The sequence below is a fragment of the Bubalus kerabau genome, chromosome X (assembly GCF_029407905.1).
Source record: "Bubalus kerabau isolate K-KA32 ecotype Philippines breed swamp buffalo chromosome X, PCC_UOA_SB_1v2, whole genome shotgun sequence".
In the NCBI taxonomy this organism is placed as follows: domain Eukaryota; kingdom Metazoa; phylum Chordata; class Mammalia; order Artiodactyla; family Bovidae; genus Bubalus; species Bubalus kerabau.
The window spans coordinates 121576577-121596146 of NC_073647.1; the positions used below are offsets into that span (position 1 = coordinate 121576577).

General features: G+C 41.1%; 1 protein-coding gene across 1 annotated transcript in view; it reads right to left on the bottom strand.

Annotated features, from left to right (window-relative positions):
* Nucleotides 1-19570, bottom strand: part of OTC (ornithine transcarbamylase) — a 73466-nt gene that overhangs the window by 12825 nt on the left and 41071 nt on the right. The window contains exons 5-6 of the mRNA XM_055565009.1: nt 10516-10669; nt 8390-8512 (exon numbers count right to left, since the gene is read on the bottom strand). Coding sequence (XP_055420984.1) covers nt 8390-8512; nt 10516-10669 — 277 coding nt within the window. The remainder of the gene's footprint in view (nt 1-8389; nt 8513-10515; nt 10670-19570) is intronic.

Below are 19570 nucleotides of genomic sequence, written 5' to 3' on the forward strand. Positions count from 1 at the left end.
CTTTCAGGTCTCAATGCTCTCAGCTCAAATGTTTCCTCCTCAGAGAAACCTCCCCTCAGCGTCTCAGCTAAATACTAAGAGCCCGCGCACACGTCTTAGTCTCTCCAGCCAGTGTTCTGCAGGCAGGGAGCTGGCTTTGAAATGGCCTTTGCATAGCAAATGTACTGTTTTTGCTGAAATATATGTGTTTGGGTTTGTTTGGTGAGGGCAGAGTCAGGACTTGAGTGAGGCACTCACTGACAGTCGTGCAAGCATGAATTTTGCGCCCGAGGTTCCTTGCTTGCTCACTCTGGTCTCCCAATCCCATAGAAAGGCAATGCCAAAGAATGCTCAAACTACCGCACAATTGCACTCATCTCACACGCTAGTAAAGTAATGCTCAAAATTTTCCAAGCCAGGCTTCAGCAATATGTGAACCGTGAACTTCCTGATGTTCAAGCTGGTTTTAGAAAAGGCAGAGGAACCAGAGATCAAATTGCCAACATCTGCTGGATCATGGAAAAAGCAAGAGAGTTCCAGAAAAACATCTATTTCTGCTTTATTGACTATGCCAAAGCCTTTGACTGTGTGGATCACAATAAACTGTGGAAACTTCTGAAAGAGATAGGAATATCAGACCACCTGATCTGCTTCTTGAGAAACCTGTATACAGGTCAGGAAGCAACAGTTAGAACTGGACATGGAACAACAGACTGGTTCCAAATAGGAAAAGGAGTACGTCAAGGCTGTATATTGTCACCCTGTTTATTTAACTTATATGCAGAGTACATCATGAGAAACGCTGGACTGGAAGAAACACAAGCTGGAATCAAGATTGCTGGGAGAATTATCAATAACCTCAGATATGCAGATGACACCACCCTTATGGCAGAAAGTGAAGAGGAACTAAGAAGCCTCTTGATGAAAGTGAAAGTGGAGAGTGAAAAAGTTGGCTTAAAGCTCAGCATTCAGAAAACGAAGATCATGGCATCCAGTCCCATCACTTCATGGCAAATAGATGGGGAAACAGTGGAAACAGTGTCAGACTTTATTGTTTTGGGCTCCAAAATCACTGCAGATGGTGACTGCAGCCATGAAATTAAAAGACGCTTACTCCTTGGAAGGAAAGTTATGACCAACCTAGATAGCATATTCAAAAGCAGAGACATTACTTTGCCAACAAAGGTTCATCTAGTCAAGGCTATGGTTTTTCCTGTGGTCATGTATGGATGTAAGAGTTGGACTGTGAAGAAGGCTGAGCGCGGAAGAATTGATGCTTTTGAACTGTGGTGTTGGAGAAGACTCTTGAGAGTTCCTTGGACTGCAAGGAGATCCACCCAGTCCATTCTGAAGGAGATCAGCCCTGGGATTTCTTTAGAAGGAATGATGCTAAAGCTGAAACTACAATACTTTGGCCACCTCATGCGAAGAGTTGACTCATTGGAAAAGACTCTGATGCTGGGAGGGATTGGGGGCAGGAGGAGAAGGGGATGCCAGAGGATGAGATGGCTGGATGGCATCACTGACTCGATGGATGTGAGTCTGGGTGAACTCTGGGAGTTGGTGATGGACAGGGAGATCTGGTGTGCTGCGATTCATGGGGTGGCAAAGAGTCAGACACAACTGAGCGACTGATCTGATCTGATCTGATCTTAGGTGAGGGGACGCTGTGGAAACAGCTGAAGGCCCCCCCAGCTCTTCTAGACCCCACAGGTAGCCCATCTTCTTCCATCCTCAACCTCCAATCTGCACTATACACAGCAGCAAGAATAATCTCCGAAGCCTTCAATGTTTACCACTTGTTCCATAAGTCGAAGTTGATTAAGGGTATTAAGGCTTCCCGCCGACATGTCTTGCTTCTGTCTCTTTTAATTTTTCTCAACATCTGCTGCAGGAAAGCCAATCTCATTGTCATACTTGTACACGTCTTTCCCTTTGCTGCCATCACAGCCTTTCACCCTTGAACGCTTCCCCCTCTGTCCCCTCCTAGGCGTCTTTATTGGAACATGTCAGCTCCTCCTTTGTCAAAACCCTGGGCCAGCCCCACCTCCAGACCCTCCAAGTGGAAGGCTCGTCAGTCAAAACACCATCATTATTCTCAGCTTCCCCATCCTTCTCATTTTCCTGAATTCTTAGAATTGATTTATGTCTCATTTTTATAATGGGGAGGGAGGAGGGAGGAGGGTTCGGGATGGGGAACATATGTATACCTGTGGCGGATTCATTTTGATATTTGGCAAAACTGATACAATTATGTAAAGTTTAAAAATAAAATTAAAAAAAAATAAACTCTCAGTAGGGCACAGCGATGGGTGTGGTATGCCACCCAGATCCCCTTCATGAATAATGGACTTGTGCTCCAGCTGCTGCGCATGCGCTGGAAGGTGGCTTTCAGCTGTCAGCCCTAGTTGGGCACTGGCACAGCTGCAGAGAGCTGATGCACCCAAGGTCGCATACCCTTCCAAGGCCACCTGCATTCAGGGACTGATTGACAGAGGGACATGAAAACCTGACTCCCTCCTCCCAACCTGCGACAACGCTTAAATGACCATCTCAGATCTAGAATTCTCTATCAGGTCAGCTGAGGCTGCTCGCGGGCCTGCATCGCAGTTTGACTTCTCCTGTTTCCTTCCCCGCCCTTCTCAAGGGCACGCCGGTATCAACAACATGCAGGCTGAAACCTGTCTCAGAGTCGGCTTCTCAGGAAACTCAGCCCACAACAGGGATGTTCAAGTTTATTCATTGGAAATTGTGTTATTTACACATGTTTATCTATCATAGTTCCTTCTCTCAATAAAAAAATTCTTGAGGATAGAAGCTATCAGATGGTGATGATTCCTGCAGATCTTTTCGCAGCTTTATCACCCTCAATAGCCATAAATAGCTAATTAATAAAGCCTTGCTAATTTTGTAACTCATGTTGTGACCATTCATACTGGTAAACATAAATGAAGAGGCTTGGCTCTTACCCCAGGTACCTCCTGCCCTGAAAATTCAGCCTTCCCTCTGGAAAGCAGGTTTTATACTTCCAAGTATAATCATTCTTATAGAAGGAATCAATAAGTACTTAGAGAACCAACAGAGTGGTTTGGAAATTACAAAATCACCCAACCTTGCATGCATTGGGCCATGACTGCGAATACAAAGAGGAATTCTTTACTCACAGCTAAGCTTTCAGTACTAAATCACTCATTGGCTTTGACATAAATCTCAAAACCAGATGAAGGTGATTAACAGACCCAGTTCAGTCTAAATACTCACTTAGAACAATGTTAAAATCATTACCATCAATAGTTTATGGAATAACTTTACAATCCAGGACAAAATTATGTTTTCTCAAACATGTAAGTTATTCTTGGTTAAAGGATGGAGAAATAGATTAATTATGGCCTTGGAAATTTTTCAGTGCTTCTTAAATTTATAATAAACCTGCTAGCTTTATCTTTAAAGGAAATGGGTCTACTTAAAAATTGATGGAGCACCTTCTACACTACAGACTTTCCAGAAGACTTTAAAAACTCTTACTCCCACCCAGATTTAACCACGTTTTAGTACTTGTTATCATTTAAATGAGTTTCTGCATAAGAACAATACTGAAATTACTCTGTAACATTGGAATTTTTTCCCTTTGATGTTAATAAAACATCTTGGACATGCAATAAAATGTTTAAATCATGTATTTCTCCAACAGAATAAAACCTTTCCAAAAACACCTTATAGCAGGGAACAATAATTGTGAATATATATTTTATTTGTAAAATTGTTTGCATTAATATAGAGCCCTTCCTCAGACTAGATTTGCAGCAAGAGCATGCTGTTTTCCCATAAAATGAAGAACTACCTTATTCACATGTCAAGTCTGACCTTTTATCCCAGTTTTTGCTGAATGAGAGAGAATTCTCTCTTATAAGAGTTAGCTCTCTGAGTACCCAAAGTTTACTATATATAATAGGGTGACACCCTATGCTGCCTACCTGGCATTTCTTCCATGGCAAGTGTATTAGGTAGAAGAATGTCTTCCAAACATTTATTCCCCACCAGAACCTCAGAATGTGACCTTTTAAAAATATATTTATTTTTTTGGCTGTGTCGGGCCTTAGTTGCATGCTCAGGATCTTAGTTTCAGTATGTGAGATCTTTTATTGCAGGCCACAGTCTCTATAGTTGTAGTGTGCGGGCTCCAGAGCATGTGGTCTCGCTGCTGCTGCTGCTGCTGCTGCTGCCAAGTCTCTTCAGTCGTGTCCGACTCTGTGTGACCCCATAGACGGCAGCCCACCAGGCTCCCTCGTCCCTGGGATTCTCCAGGCAGGAACACTGGAGTGGGTTGCCATTTCCTTCTCTAATGCATGAAAGTGAAAAGTGAAAGGGAAGTCGCTCAGTCGTGTCCAACCCTTCGCAACCCCATGGACTGCAGCCTACCAGGCTCCTCCATCCATGGGATTTTCCAGGCAAGAGTACTGGAGTGGGTCGCCAGTGCCTTCTCCGTGGTCTCACTAGTAGAGGCTTATTTGCTCCGAGGCATGTGGAATCTTAGTTCCCTGACCAGGGATGGAACCCACGTACCCTGCACTGCTAGGTGGATTCTTAACCACTGGACCACAGGTCCTAGAATGTGACCTTTTTTTAGAAGCAGGGTCTTTGCAGATGTACTTAGTTAAAAGGAGGTCATACTGGGCTCCAAAATCACTGCAGATGGTGACTGCAGCCATGAAATTAAAAGATGCTTATTCCTTGGAAGAAAAGCTATGACCAACCTAGACAGCATATTAAAAAGCAGAGACATTACTTTGGTCTCTGCTAGATTACTAGATTACAAAGGTCCATCTAGTCAAAGCTATGGTTTTTCCAGTAGTCATGCATGAATGTGAGAGTTGGACCAAAAAGAAAGCTGAGCACCGAAGAATTGATGCTTTTTAACTGTGGTGTTAGAGAAGATCTCTTGAGAGTCCCTTCAACTGCAAGGAGATCCAATCAGTCCATCCTAAAGGAAATCAGTCTTGAATATTCATTGGAAGGACTGATGCTGAAGCTGAAACTCCAGTACTTTGGCCACCTGATGTGAAGAACTGACTCATTTGAAAAGACCCTGATGCTAGGAAAGATTGAAGGTGGGAGGAGAAGGGGACAACCTAGGATAAGATGATTGGATGGCATCACTGACTTGATGGACATGAGTTTGTGTAAGCCCTGGGAGTTGGTGATGGACAGGGAAGCCTGGTGTGCTGCAGTCCATGGGGTTGCAAAGAGTCAGAACCAACTGAGCAACTAAACTGAACTGATACTGGATTAGGGTTGGTCTAAGTTTAATATAACTTATATCCTCATAAGAAGAGGCACATGTGGACAGAGAAAATGGGAATAAAGGAAGGATGGAGGCAGAGGCTGGAGTGATGCAGCCACAAGGCAAGAAATGCCTGAAATTACTGGAAGTGGGAAAGAGACAAGGAAGGATCCTCCCCTAGAGGCATTGTGTGTGTGTGTATGTGTGGTGGTGGTGGGGTGTTGTCCTGCCAACACTTGGATTTTGGACTTCTAGCCTCCAGAGCTGTGAGAGAATACATTTCTGTTGTTTTAAGCCACCCAGTTTGTGGGAATTTGTTATGGCAGTCCTGGGAGACTAAGGCAGCAGGGTACATTGACTCGAACTGGTTCAGCAAGAACACGAGGGGAAAATATTTTCTTTTGCCTTGTTTGTTGCATTTGGTTTTTGCAGGATGCAGCAGACAATGCTGGTGCTCTACCCAGAGGCCCTCAGAGGACCCTGATCTATATCTTTTGCCCCCTCTTCCCTTTTCAGTGTGCTTTTTACATATACTTATTTATTTATTTATTTTTAGTTTTGGCTGTGCTGGGTCTTCATTGCTGCACCAGGGCTTTCTCTAGCTGCCATGATGAGGGCTACTCTCTAGCTGCGGTGTGCAGGCTTCTAGAGCATGGGCTTCAGTAGTTGCAGCTCGTGGGCTTAGTTGCTCAGTGGCATGTGGATCTTCCCCGACCAGGGATTGAACCTGTGTCCCCTGTATTGGCAGGCAGATTCTTAACCACTGGACCACCAGGGAAGTCTCCATCAGTGTGCTTTTAATACCTAACACTCAGCTCCTCTTTAGGAGATGGCCCTCTGACTCCCCAGCTGCTCTTCCTGCCAAAGTGGGAAGCTGCTGTATGGGCACAGGGAGCTCAGCCTGGTGCTCTGTGACAACCTAGAGGGGTGGGATGGGGTGGGAGGTGAGGTTCAGGAGGGAGGGGACCATATGTGTACTTGTGGCTGATTCACATTGTTGTATGGCAGAAGCCAGCCCATAATGTAAAGCAATTATCTTCCAATTATTAAAAAAAAAAAAAAAAAAGAATCCAAAGATAAAATCCAAAGCTAGTAAAACACAAAGAAAAAAAGTGCCAGAGGATTCACCACCCACCTCTCCATGCTGCCCTTGACCAATGACTGCTTCCAAGGATACAAGCCCATCCTCCCTGTCTCAGGTTGGGGCGACACTGGGGCATAACCTCCACTCCAGAGCTCGCCTGTTGGATCAGCCCGAAGCACTGTGCCTGACATGGCATTTGGGTGACCAGATCACTCTAGTTTGCCTGTGGCCTTCCTGATAGTCCCGTGTCCCTAGAAATCCCTTAGTCAATCTTAAACTCAAGAAGCAGAAGCAGAGAGTGAGTTTTAGGCCTCATACACTCACCTCTGAATGTCTTAGGTTATCAGAGTGAACTACAGCAGTGAGCAAAACACATGCTCAGCCAGAAACACACTGGTGCACAATATTATAAATCATCGTCCCTTAACGGAAAGGTCAATTCTGTCCTTTGTTTCTGCAATGGCTTCTGTTTAGAGCCATTTTCCTTCCAAAAGACTCCTGATCAGAAATCATAACTAATAAGAAACATAACGAAGAAAAGAATTTAGTAGAGATGGGTTGTGTAAAAGGTTCTGTGGGGATCACTCAGAACTGATTTGTGTATGAGTCACTTGTAGGATTAGTTTTTATCCTCTAAAAGGCCTACTCATTCTGTATGAGGCTAGGAGTATCTTTTTTTTTAATTTTTTGAAGTTTAGTTGATTTACAATGTGTTAATTTCTGCTGCACAGCAAGGAGACTCCATTATATATAAAAAGAACATACATACATATATGTAAACATATAATATACATATTCTTTTCCATTCTGGTTTATCACAGGGTAGCGAATATATTTCCCTGTGCTGTACAGTAGGACCTTATTGTGTAGCCGTCCTATATATGCTGCTGCTGCCACCAAGTCATTTCAGTCGTGTCTGACTCTGCGACCCCAGAGGCGGCAGCCCACCAGGCTCCCCCATCCCTGGGATTCTCCAGGCAAGAACACTGGAGTGGGTTGCCATTTCCTTCTCCAATGCATGAAAGTGAAAACTGAAAGTGAAGTCGCTCAGTCATGTCTGACTCTTCGCGACCCCATGGACTGCAGCCTACCAGGCTCCTCCGTCCATGGGATTCTCCAGGCAAGAGTACTGGAGTGGGGTGCCATTGCCTTCTCCATATATACTAGTTTGCATCTATTAATCCTATACTCGAAGCTGGGAGTTTTGTAACATAGGGCTTCTCCTAGGAGGATCTGCACTTTTTAATTTTAGTGTATTTATTTATGGACTTATGTAATCATGTACGTAAAACATTTACATGTTAAGAAATTTAAACCATATAAAAGGATATATTGCAGAAATAAAGTCTCCCTCCTACCTCTAACCTTGAACCTCCCAGCTTCACTTCTCACAGACAACAATTATTACTAGTTTCTTGTATATCAAAAGGGTTACTTTGGACCTATAAAAGAAGGCCTGTTCCCGTTCCCATACATCCTGTGAGAGATTAACAGCAGGATAGGAAGTAGGGTAGGTCAGCTTCGCAGCCAGGATTCAGATTTAAAAGGCTGAAGGACCCTTGGATTTGAGTTTTGAAACACTAAGCTGATGCAGACGCCATCACTGTGTCCTTCACATTAGATTGAATTTTTTTTTTCACCAAACTGTAATATTCAAACAATGACAGCATCTTCCCCATGCCTTGAGATTTCTAGGCTGTCTGGATTTCATTATTTTCTTCAGCCTTTGTGGTAGCAATACACAAGAAAGCCAGTTATCATAATGGCTGGTTTCAGGGCATTCAAAAGGATAATTCAGACATGCTTTTAACACAGAAACTCACAAGATGAAAGGCATCAGCCAAGATTATCTCTTTTTGTAGAGATGAGAAATTGGACACTCAAGAGGCCGGAGAGCTGTAATAGTAGGGATAGCAACATAACCTAAATTTTGTAGCCTCAACTGTGCTCTCCTTGAATGGAAGAGAGGTTTGTTTTTCACTAGGTAATTGTATCTGGGAATGATTTCAAAGGGGGGTTAGTTTCAAGGCAGAAAGTTTCCCTACCTTTGGGGTAGCCACCTGAAGGTGCATCCCGAATTTAGCCGCACTCATCATGATGGAGTGCAGGATATTATTCCCATCCCCAATCCAGCTGAGGGTAAGGCCTTTCAGAGAGCCGTAGTGTTCCTGAAAGTCAAGGGATGGAGGAAATTACATCCAGGAGGAAATCCACTTCTGTGAAACAATTATTAGAGTTACTATAAAAGAAACAGTCCACATCTCGATTTTAAATGCTTTGTTGGAATGAAGAAACTACTTTTTTTTTTTGCATTATACAGAGCAATTTGATAACATGAAGGTACAATCACCAAAAAGAAGTCCTAATCACCAAAAAATATCCTAATATCTCAAGCCAAGACATCATATGAACATATGAAGATTCATATTTTCATATATCACAAATCTGAATCTGTGTTGCATTTGTTCTTTCAGTTAACAATTGAGAACCATCCATGTCCAGACACTGTCCTTGGCCCTGGAGATATAACAATGAACAAAGGAGACAAAACCCTCTGCCTTTATGAAGCTTATACTCGTTAGAATAAGAAAGGGGAAATACAATGCACCTAGAACAATATAGCATGGGTATTGAGAATGTTCCTGTTTATATAGCTGAAAAACCATTAATATACTTGATTTCTTATGGATATTGACATGGACAGTTAAAGTATGAACATATGCTTCGAAATCATAAATACAAACACCAGGATAAAATGTTTTTGAGGGGTTGAAGGAAATGGGATCAAAGATAGTTACACAGCGGACTTGAAATCTACCTGTAATATTTTTTGGCCACACTGCATGGGATTGCAGGATCTTAGTTCCCTGACCAGGGATTGAACCTGCACCCCCTGAAGTGGGACCCTGGAGTCTTAACCACCAGACCACCAGGGAAGTCCCTGTAATATTTTACTTAAAAACAAAAAATTCTAAAGTAAGATTTGCCAAAACTGCATAATGGGCACATGGGTGTTTGTTTTACTTTTCTTGAAGTGTCTGTAGGTTTCATATATTGTACACATTTATATATTTACAAATGTAAAGAGATTTAAATGTAAGTGTAAAGATTTTAAGATTTTTAAGAGAGAAAGGCTAACTAATTTGGAGATCACAAATTAGTTAAGTGGCTAAGCTAGGATGTAAATCCAGGTCCATCTGATTTAAATTCCATGCTCTTAACAAGCTGCTATTTATTCATTCAGCTCCTACTTTGAGCATGTCTGTTGTGAAGGCATTGCACCAGGTCCTGCAGGGGACAATATGATGAATAGAACATTTCACTGTCCCTCATGAATATATAAACTAGTAATGATGAAACCCCAGCGAGAAGCATTAAATTATCTGGCATACATGTAAAGCCATACCTACAAACAGCTGCTTGGTGTCTAACATAGTATATCCTCTCTGCATTCATCTTATCTTCATCACCAAAGAGTTTCATTTTGAGTTTAACCTCACATTTACATGTGTGTGGCATATTCAAATGAGGAGCAAGGTGGACCTGTCCAGTTTGCCCTGTCTCCCAGAATAGTTCATAGATGCAGAAACCATGGTTGTTAGGATTCCCAGTGGCAAGACTATGTAGACTGTCTGTGGCCAACCCAACAGGATGAATCTTTCAAAGTTACTCAGGTTCATAATTTGAATGGACATGGCTAAATCTGCACCTCCATTCTATGAATTCTGCATGCTCTTAACTCCAGTCTTAAGCAGTTTATTAAAATAATAGCAAATGGCCTTCTTCTCAGAAAGTGATTTAGTAGTTGGCCATTTTGAATATTCAAAGCCCTCTCCATCAGTCTTCACTCCCAAATCATTGAACCTGACATATTATGCATGACATAAAGATGTTTCCATTTTCTGTGCTCCAGCACTCCCTGTTCATTCATTGTGTTAAATAAATGTGGCACCCAAAAAGCAAAGGTTTGAGAACTGAAGTGTCTTCTAGTCTGTTTTCAATAATGCCCTATCTTCCTTGGATATCAAGTTGTACACATATGCTATGCATCTCTGCCAAGATGTTATTTGAAAACAAAACACCAATACCACAATTTAAATGCTTCCATTTAGAGCTACTTAGGAATTATTTATTGATTTTGCTCTTGTGTGAGGCAAAGAAGTAAGCCAACCTGGAGCGTGAGGTAATCAGCCAGGATCTGGATAGGGTGGTACAAATCTGACAGCCCATTGACAATTGGGATGGATGCTTCTTTAGCCAGGAGGTCCAGATCTGATTGTTTGTACACTCGCGCCAGCACGGCATCTGTCATGCTAGACAACACACTGTGGCAAATGAAGAAAAGATTATCCAAGTTGATTAGACTTAATAATTCCTTCTTAATTTGGGATCTTAAAGAGTCATAAGAAATGCTAATACATGAGAATTTTTACTGTTACAACTACCTATCAACATGACAGGTTTAAAAGCTAATGATAAATATGTAGTCATTACAGAAGCCAGATGTTGTTCCCCTGATGTCTTAGCTTTGATTTTAGTATTTTTTGCAGTGCTAAGAAGCCAATTGTGGGCCTATCAATTGTAATGATGAACTATAATTGATATATGGCAATTGGGAAAGTTGAAAGGGACAAGACCAAAGACAAGATATATAGAGAAAAATTAGTAAACTGGATTGTAGCATTTGGGAGGGGGGACATCACCCCTCAAGTATGCAGTTTCACTACAAAATAGAAAGTAGCAGTGTGGCAACCGTGGAGGTAAACACACAGATTGTTTTTCAAGAGAGAACCTTCTGGAAGGAGTGCCATTAGCTGACAGCCCCCAGGTGCTGCACCTTTGGGATCTGTCACAGCATTTCTGTCAAGGCCACAACCTCCCCAGCCTGTTCCCACCAAGGGCCAAGCACAGTGGGCTCCCCAGAGCTGGGCCATTCTGCCTGACATGGGACGTCTCTGTTGGGCAGTGAAGATGGATATAACTATTCTAATTTTATAGCTGAAGGACCTGAAATACAAAGAAGTTTAGTAACTTGCCCCAGCTCACACAACTCATTACATTGGAAGAACTCATCTTCAAACCAAAGTCAGTTTAATTTCAAAAGTCCATGATCTTACCATTATAATACATTGCCTCAAATGTGCAGATGATAAAAACCTGGAATGAGAATCTGGGATCCAGAATTTAAGTTCTCTCCATGTGTCAGAGTGATGGCGGTCCCTCAGCTAAAGTTTTAGCCTTACAAAAATAACAGGGATGGCTTTTTGTTTAAAATCTTGCTTTTTTCATTATTATATCTTATTTCTTATTAAACAGAAACCCCACAGCAGAAGCTTCTAGTCATTTCAGTTTTAAGGAACTCTTTATAATGGCAAAAAAGGGAAAACCTCTCATGATAGTAGTTTTATTAAATATAGAGTCATTATTATAAGGTATCCTTATACCTTATAAGTTAGTTATTATAAGTTAGTCTTATAATAAGTTATTATTATAAGTTAGACTTTATAATTTTGAGTCTCTAAATTACTAGCTGTGTGATCTTGGACATGTTATTTAATTTCTCTATAACTTGGTTTCTTCATCTGTAAGACATGGAACAACAGACTGGTTCCAAATAGGAAAAGGAGTACATCAAGGCTGTATATTGTCACCCTGCTTATTTAACTTATATGCAGAGTACATCATGAGAAACGCTGGGCTGGAAGAAGCACAAGCTGGAATCAAGATTGCCGGGAGAAATATCAATAACCTCAGATATGCAGATGACACCACCCTTATGGCAGAAAGTGAAGAGGAACTAAAAAGCCTCTTGATGAAAGTGAAAGAGGAGAGTGAAAAAGTTGGCTTAAAGCTCAACATTCAGAAAATGAAGATCACGGCATCTGGTCCCATCACTTCATGGCAAATACATGGGGAAACAGTGGAAGCAGTGTCAGACTTTATTTTTCTGGGCTCCAAAATCACTACAGATGGTGACTGCAGCCATGAAATTAAAAGATGCTTACTCCTTGGAAGGAAAGTTATGACCAACCTAGATAGCATATTTAAAAGCAGAGACATTACTTTGCCAACAAAGGTCCGTCTAGTCAAGCTATGGTTTTTCCAGTGGTCATGTATGGATGTGAGAGTTGGACTGTGAAGAAAGCTGAGTGCCAAAGAATTGATGCTTTTAAACTGCAGTGTTGGAGAAGACTCTTGGGAGTCCCTTAGACTGCAAGGAGATCCAACCAGTCCATTCTAAAGGAGATCAGCCCTGGGATTTCTTTGGAAGGAATGATGCTAAAGCTGAAACTCCAGTACTTTGGCCACCTCATGCAAAGAGTTGACTCATTGGAAAAGACTCTGATGCTGGGAAGGATTGGGGGCAGGAGGAGAAGGGGATGACAGAGGATGAGATGGCTGGATGGCATCATCGATGGATGTGAGTTTGAGTGAACTTCGGGAGGTGGTGATGGGCAGGGAGGCCTGGTGTGCTGTGATTCATGGGGTCACAAAGAGTCGGATATGACTGAGTAACCGAACTGAGCTGAACTGAAAGCCATTATAACAGTATCTATCTCATTGTGTTGTTGTGAGGATTATATGAGATAACCTACATAAGATGCATAGTATGATGCCTTGTTCATGGTGAAAGATCAAAAAGTAGTTGATGATATTACCATGTCAAAAGAAACTGTATAAAAACTAAAGCTAGTATGTATTTAGTAAGTATTTCATGGATTTGTATTTAAATCATAGTATATTTGGAAAATTAATCCTTTTTATATGTCTGAGCAACAGACTGGTTCCAAATCGGGAAAGGAGTATGTCAAGGCTGTACATTGTCACCCTGCTTATTTAACTTATATGCAGAGTACATCATACGAAATGCAGGGCTGGATGAAGCACAAGCTGGAATCAAGATTGCTGGGAGAAATATCAATAATCTCAGATATACAGATGACACCACCCTTATGGCAGAAAGTGAAGAAGTAAAGAGTCTCTTGATGAAAGTGAAAAAGAGTGAAGAAGCAGGCTTAAAACTCAACATTCCAAAAACTAAGATCATGGCATCCGGTCCCATCACTTCATGGCAAATCGATGGGGAAACAATGGAAACAGTGACAGACTTTCTTTTCTTAGGCTCCAAAATCACTGCAGATGGTGATTGCAGCCATGAAATTAAGACACTTGATCCTTGGAAGAAAAGCTACGACCAATCTAGACAGCATATTAAAAAGCAGAGATAGTACTTTGCCAACAAAGGTCTACCTAGTCAAAGCTATGATTTTTCTAGTAGTCATGTATGGATGTGAGAGTTGGACTATAAAGAAAGCTGAGCGCTGAAGAATTGATGCTTTTGAACTATGTGTGGTGTTGGCGAAGACTCTTGTGAGTCCCTTGGACTTCAAGGAGATCCAACCAGTCCATCCTAAAGGAAATCAGTCCTGAATATTCATTGGAAGGACTGATGCTGAAGCTGAAATTTCAATAGTTTGGCCACCTGATGCAAAGAACTGACTCATTTGAAAAGACCCTGATGCTGGGAAAGATTGAAGGTGGGAGGAGAAGGGGATGACAGAGGATAAGATAGCTGGATGGCATCACCAACTCAATGGACATGAGTTTGTGTAAGCTCCGGGAGTTGGTGATGGACAGGGAGGCCTGATGTGCTGCAGTCCCTGGGGTCGCAAAGAGTTGGACACAACTGAACTGAACTGATATGGACTGAACTCAGTCCATAGAAAACTGTTGGCGCTTATAAAATTCAAGCACCACTAAAAAAAATTCCTTTATCCAAGAGATTAGACAATCAAAGATTGAAAATCATATTCCAGCAACAATAGTTTCTAGACTTGGATTAATTTTTTCAGCTGAGATGTGTAACATGCAGAATCCTAGTTCCCTGATCAGAGATGGAACCCATGACCCCTGCAGTGGAAGTGCAGAGTCCTTACCACTGTAAGTCCTTGGACTTTTTTTTTTTCATATTTTCCTATTTTCTCATACCCATAGCTTCCAGATTTTCAGATTTCATGGATCAGCAAAATTTCTAAAACCATACGGCAATCAACATAAGATTTCTAACTTTTTGTTTATAAAATTAAGGACATGAGAAACAAACAAACATATAAAATATGTTAATATCTTCATTTAGTAAAAGACATTTTAACAACAAAAAATGTGTGAATGACTTAATCTCAAAAATCATCCTTGAGCTTGAATTAATTTAGCTTTATGACATTGACTCTGTTGTCTTTATTTTCTTATTTTAAAACTTCTGGTTAAAAATTCGTATGGCAGGGCATCAGGGGAGGGGGTCAAGACTTGCAAACCAGTGCTCTGAGCTGTCTAAGCACATTGTACATTGCAGTTTGAAAGAGGTGACTAAAAGAGCCACTTTAGAGTTTCTCCTGTGAAACAGGTGATATTTGATGGTTGACCAAGGTCAGGATCTTCCATTTTTGCTGCATATGAAAGTCACCCAGAGAATTCCTTATACTCTTGAGGCCCGGGCCATAATCTCTATCAATTTCATCAGAAAAATATAATCTCTAGAGATGCAACCTACTGATCAGCACTTTTAAAGACTTTCCAGGAAATTCCAGTGTGCAGCCAAGGTTAAGAACCAAGGCTGGAACCTCACTGCTCAAATCAACAGTATCTGCATATAACCTGGGGCTTATTAGAACTGCAGAATTTCAGACCCCACCCTGAATCAAAATCTGTATTTTAACATGGTTTCCAGGTGACTCATTTGCATATTAAAGTTCGAGACTCCTTATAAAGAGGAAATTGATGCCACCATATTTTCAAAAGTACCATCCATTCTTTTCTTTGAAGCCTAACCAGCCTCACCCAACTCCGCAGAAATCAAGAGATCAAGGGATGGCAGCCCACAATGACAGAGGACTTTGTCCACAATCTCATTGGCAGAGAATGCTTTCTAGTTTAGTTGAAAGAAAAAAGCACCTCAAATCCTGAAAAATGAATCATTTACTCTCTTCCATTAAGGCTTCCATCTTTAGAGTAACCACCTAGCTTGATCAATCTCATGCCCTGAGGCAATGGTTCACAAACTTGGATGTGTATTAGAACTAAGTGAATAATAAACCACAGAGGTCCAAGCTCCTGAAATAGAGTAGGCCGGGTCTTTGTACTTTTACCAAGTTCCCCAAGTAACTCAGATAACCTTTCAAAGTTTTTGAACCATAGGCCTAAGACATAGGCTATCATATTAAAAGAATTTTAGATCTTCTCCCCTTTTTTCAAGATCACAGTACAAATTTCCTTCACCGTACAGAAATACTGACATTTCATATTACAGAATACAGGTTTTTGACTCTATGTTGGGAGAGTTATTTAGATTGCAGTAGATATCCCAATCGGAGAAGGCAATGGCACCCCACTCCAGTACTCTTGCCTGGAAAATCCCATGGATAGAGGAGCCTGGTAGGCTGCAGTCCATGGGGTCGCTAAGAGTCGGGCACGACTGAGCGACTTCCCTTCACTTTTCACTTTCCTGCATTGGAGAAGGAAATGGCAACCCACTCCAGTGTTCTTGCCTGGAGAATCCCAGGGACAGGGGAGCCTGGTGGGCTGCCGTCTATGGGGTCGCACAGAGTCGGACACAACTGAAGCGACTTAGCAGCAGCAATAGCAGCAGCAGATATCCCAATAAGGTCTATAATTATAAACAATTATCAATTTCCTTTTTCAGAAGAATTGGTTAATTTTATGATCGTTAAAATCCTATCAGAGAGCAGTAGAGGGGTGTTTGACCCCAAAGGACATCTTTAAATATGCATCACTTCCCTCAGTGTGTAGAGATGGGATTAAAAAAAAAAAATCTGGATTAGCAGATTGCAGTTGACCTTCTGGAATCTCCCAGTCAGAAAAACTGATCTGACTTCTGTTGTAACCTCTCAGATAGTTTTAGGGAGCTAGTACTGTGGGCTGCCAACCTCTTGGTTCATGAACTCTACAATGCCCTGTTTTGTAAATGTTATCTTAATCTCATAGATTAAGAAAGCTTTGAGAAAAGTTTTGAGAAAAAGCTTTGAATTACAGTAAAGTTAGGAAAGATTGAAGAAAGGTGAGGCTGACAAAGGGAAACACTGGGAGAGCAACTGGAGAAGTCAATGCCCTATACACTTGAAATTTTCAAGAATATTGAAAAAGGGCAGTTATCGTTCCATGCCTTGAACAATCCCAAGAGTTCTGGAAGCAAAGAAGCCAACAGGCAAGGAGGTATTTACTTGCCCTGTTTATAACATGGACTTTGTATCCCTGGGACCTTTGTGGTATAGTCTCATAAAATAGTGACTGGTCTGCTTTTTGAGGTTGCCCAACACCTTCTAGAAGGGTTCTTGACCTTGGCTGAACACTAGTATCACCTATGAAGGTGTACAAATGCTGATGCCATATTCAGCCCTTTGGAAGTTTAAACCAGAAGCTGTGGTGGGGGATTCATATCCGTATTTGTGAAGCTCTCCAAGTTAGTCCAATCTACAGACAAGGCTGAGAACCATTGTCTTAGAAAACAGAGATAGTGAGGAGGTGGCAGAAGAGTGGGATACTCCGCTTCTGGGTGGAACAATGGATCAGTGTAGAGGAAGAAAGTCTCGGTAGTGGCTGAACTCTCAGACTTTAAGAAAAGTAAGGGATAACACAATATGTTATGCTGGAAAGAACAAGATCTCATACACATAAAAGAAGTACAGCTGACCCCTGAACAACGTGGGTTTGAACCACAGAGGTCCACTTGTACGTGCATCTTTTCAACAGTAAGTACTAGAATATAGTCCCTGGTTGGTTGAATCCCTGGATGCTGAGGAACCACAGATACAGAGGGTGGACTGTAAGTTGTATGTGGATTAACTCCTGTGTTGTTCAAGGGTCTACTGTATTTTCCTTTCAGTTCAGTCACTACCAAGAGCTGCCATGGCAGTGGCAATAGCTATAATCTTTTCTCCCCTCAACATTTGTAAGCATCCCTAGTGCCCGAATTTTGGTCTTAATATTGTGCTATACCTAAAAAAGGAACCACAAACCAGAGGCTAGTTAATTCCATGTCCCTCGGCAGGATAAAATCAGTATAGTCTGTAACACCCTGTTGTTGCTAGGAAGCCAAAGATATTTTTAAAATAGCAGGGGCAGTGCTAAGAGGAAAAAAGGAGCAGCTTAACCGTTTGTCAAGTTGTGAGCATTTATAGCAAAAGTCATTAAGTAAAGCAAGCTGTGCTTATAAAAAGGCCATGAAGCTCATAAGAAAAGAGTGAATATAAAGAAAATGTACAAAAATATAATTGCAATGTCAAAGAAGGATGACTATTACCATTACATTTAAATGTATTTACTCAAGTAAGTAGGAAAATGCTTATATGTAACTGTGTAGATACAGATAGATATTTTGTGGGTTTTTGTTAAGTATATTTCTGTTCATAAAGTATAGATATCTGCCATTTTTAGTGTGTGTAAACCACAAATAATTAAGACAACTTGGAAGTCAAATTGTCCTAGAAATAGTAGAAGCTATAACATGAATGGAAAAGCCCCATCAGCATTTGTGGTCTTACATGAAGTGATGTAGAAGAAGAATCCTGCAGCTAACTAGCACCTGTTGTCATATACAATTTCCAATTAGAAAGATGATACAACCATTTATTCCAAAATAAATATTTAGTGTACTGTCCTGAAGAAGAAATCTAAATTTTCAAACTCACTCTCCTGTCACTCTGGGAGTGAAACCTCTCGGTGATCCAACTAATTATAAAACAATGCCAATCAGAAAAGCATATATTTTAAAACATTGAAACCAGGCCAGGTTAATATAGCATAAAAATATTACAATGAGTCATGTCCTGCCAGAGACTGAAAACAAATAAAAATTGAATGATACTCCATCTTTTAACTTCTTTAATAAATGAGAATTCGTATGAAAAACAGAAGCAAGGATCCTATGGAAGACAGGATAAGCCCCCCTACCCCCACAGGACATTCTTGTCCTAATACCCACAGCCTGTGAGTGTTACCTTACATGACAATGGAAATTTTCCATGTGTGATTCAATTAAGGATCTTGAGATGGGGAGATTATCCTGGGCTGGGTCTAATCTAAGAGAGAGGTTCCTTATAACAGAGCAGCAGGAGGGAGACATCCCTGGTGGTCCAGAGGTTGGGGTTTTGTGCTTCTACTGCAGGGGGCATGGGTTCAATCCCTGGTTGAGGAACTAAGACACTGTAAGCTGCACAGTGAGGCAAAAAAAAAAAAAAAAAAAAAAAGGAGAGAGAGAGAGAGAAAGCAAAGCGGGAGGTCAGAAGAGAAGATGCTAGCTATGTTGCTGGCTTTGATATGGAAGAAGGGAACCATGTGCCATAGGATGTAGGCAGCCACTGGAGGCTGGAAAGACCAAGGAATTGGATTCTCCCCTGGAGCCTCCTGAAGGATCACAGCCCTAGGGGGTTCATTTTAGACCTCTGACTTGCAGAAGTGTAAGATAATAAATCTTGTGTTAAGTCACTGCTGCTGCTGCTAAGTCGCTTCAGTCGTGTCCGACTCTTCCCAACCCCATGGACTGTAACCTACCAGGCTCCTCCATCCATGGGATTTTCCAGGCAAGAGTACTGGAGTGGGGTGCCATTGCCTTGGTAATTTGTTAAAGCAGCAATAGGAAACCAGTATCAGATCCCATTGTTAAAAGAGAAAACTAGGTGATAAAAATATATTCAAGCTAGTGGATGGCAGCTTGAATTTAATTCATCTTGAACTTAGCAAGCAGTTCCCGAACCCAACCAAAATTAAGTGATCACCAATCTGCTTAATCTGCATTTCTAGCCTCTTGAGATGATTTTTCTTCTTTCCAGTCTGCTAGAATTACACACACGCATTTAAATTCCAGGATCATGTAAGGATAAGAATAAAAGTAGGGGCAAGAATGTAAACAAAATTAAATCTATGATATTAATAGCATTGTGCTTAGTTTTATTGTTAAAAAATTAATCAGCTCTCTCATCAATGCGGTGTTTTGTGTGTATATTTTCCTTTTTAAAATATTTAGAGCATTCAAGGAAATTTGAAATGCTAGGCTTGTGATTAAGTTAAATGTTTTAGAGCATTTGATTAAGTTGCAATCAGTGTTTAAATGGTTGATGAGACTTGTTTTGTTCATTTAATATGTATTTGATTTAATGGCTGTATAAGTTAGTATGTGACCATTTAAAGCAATTGCTCTGAAACTTAAACAC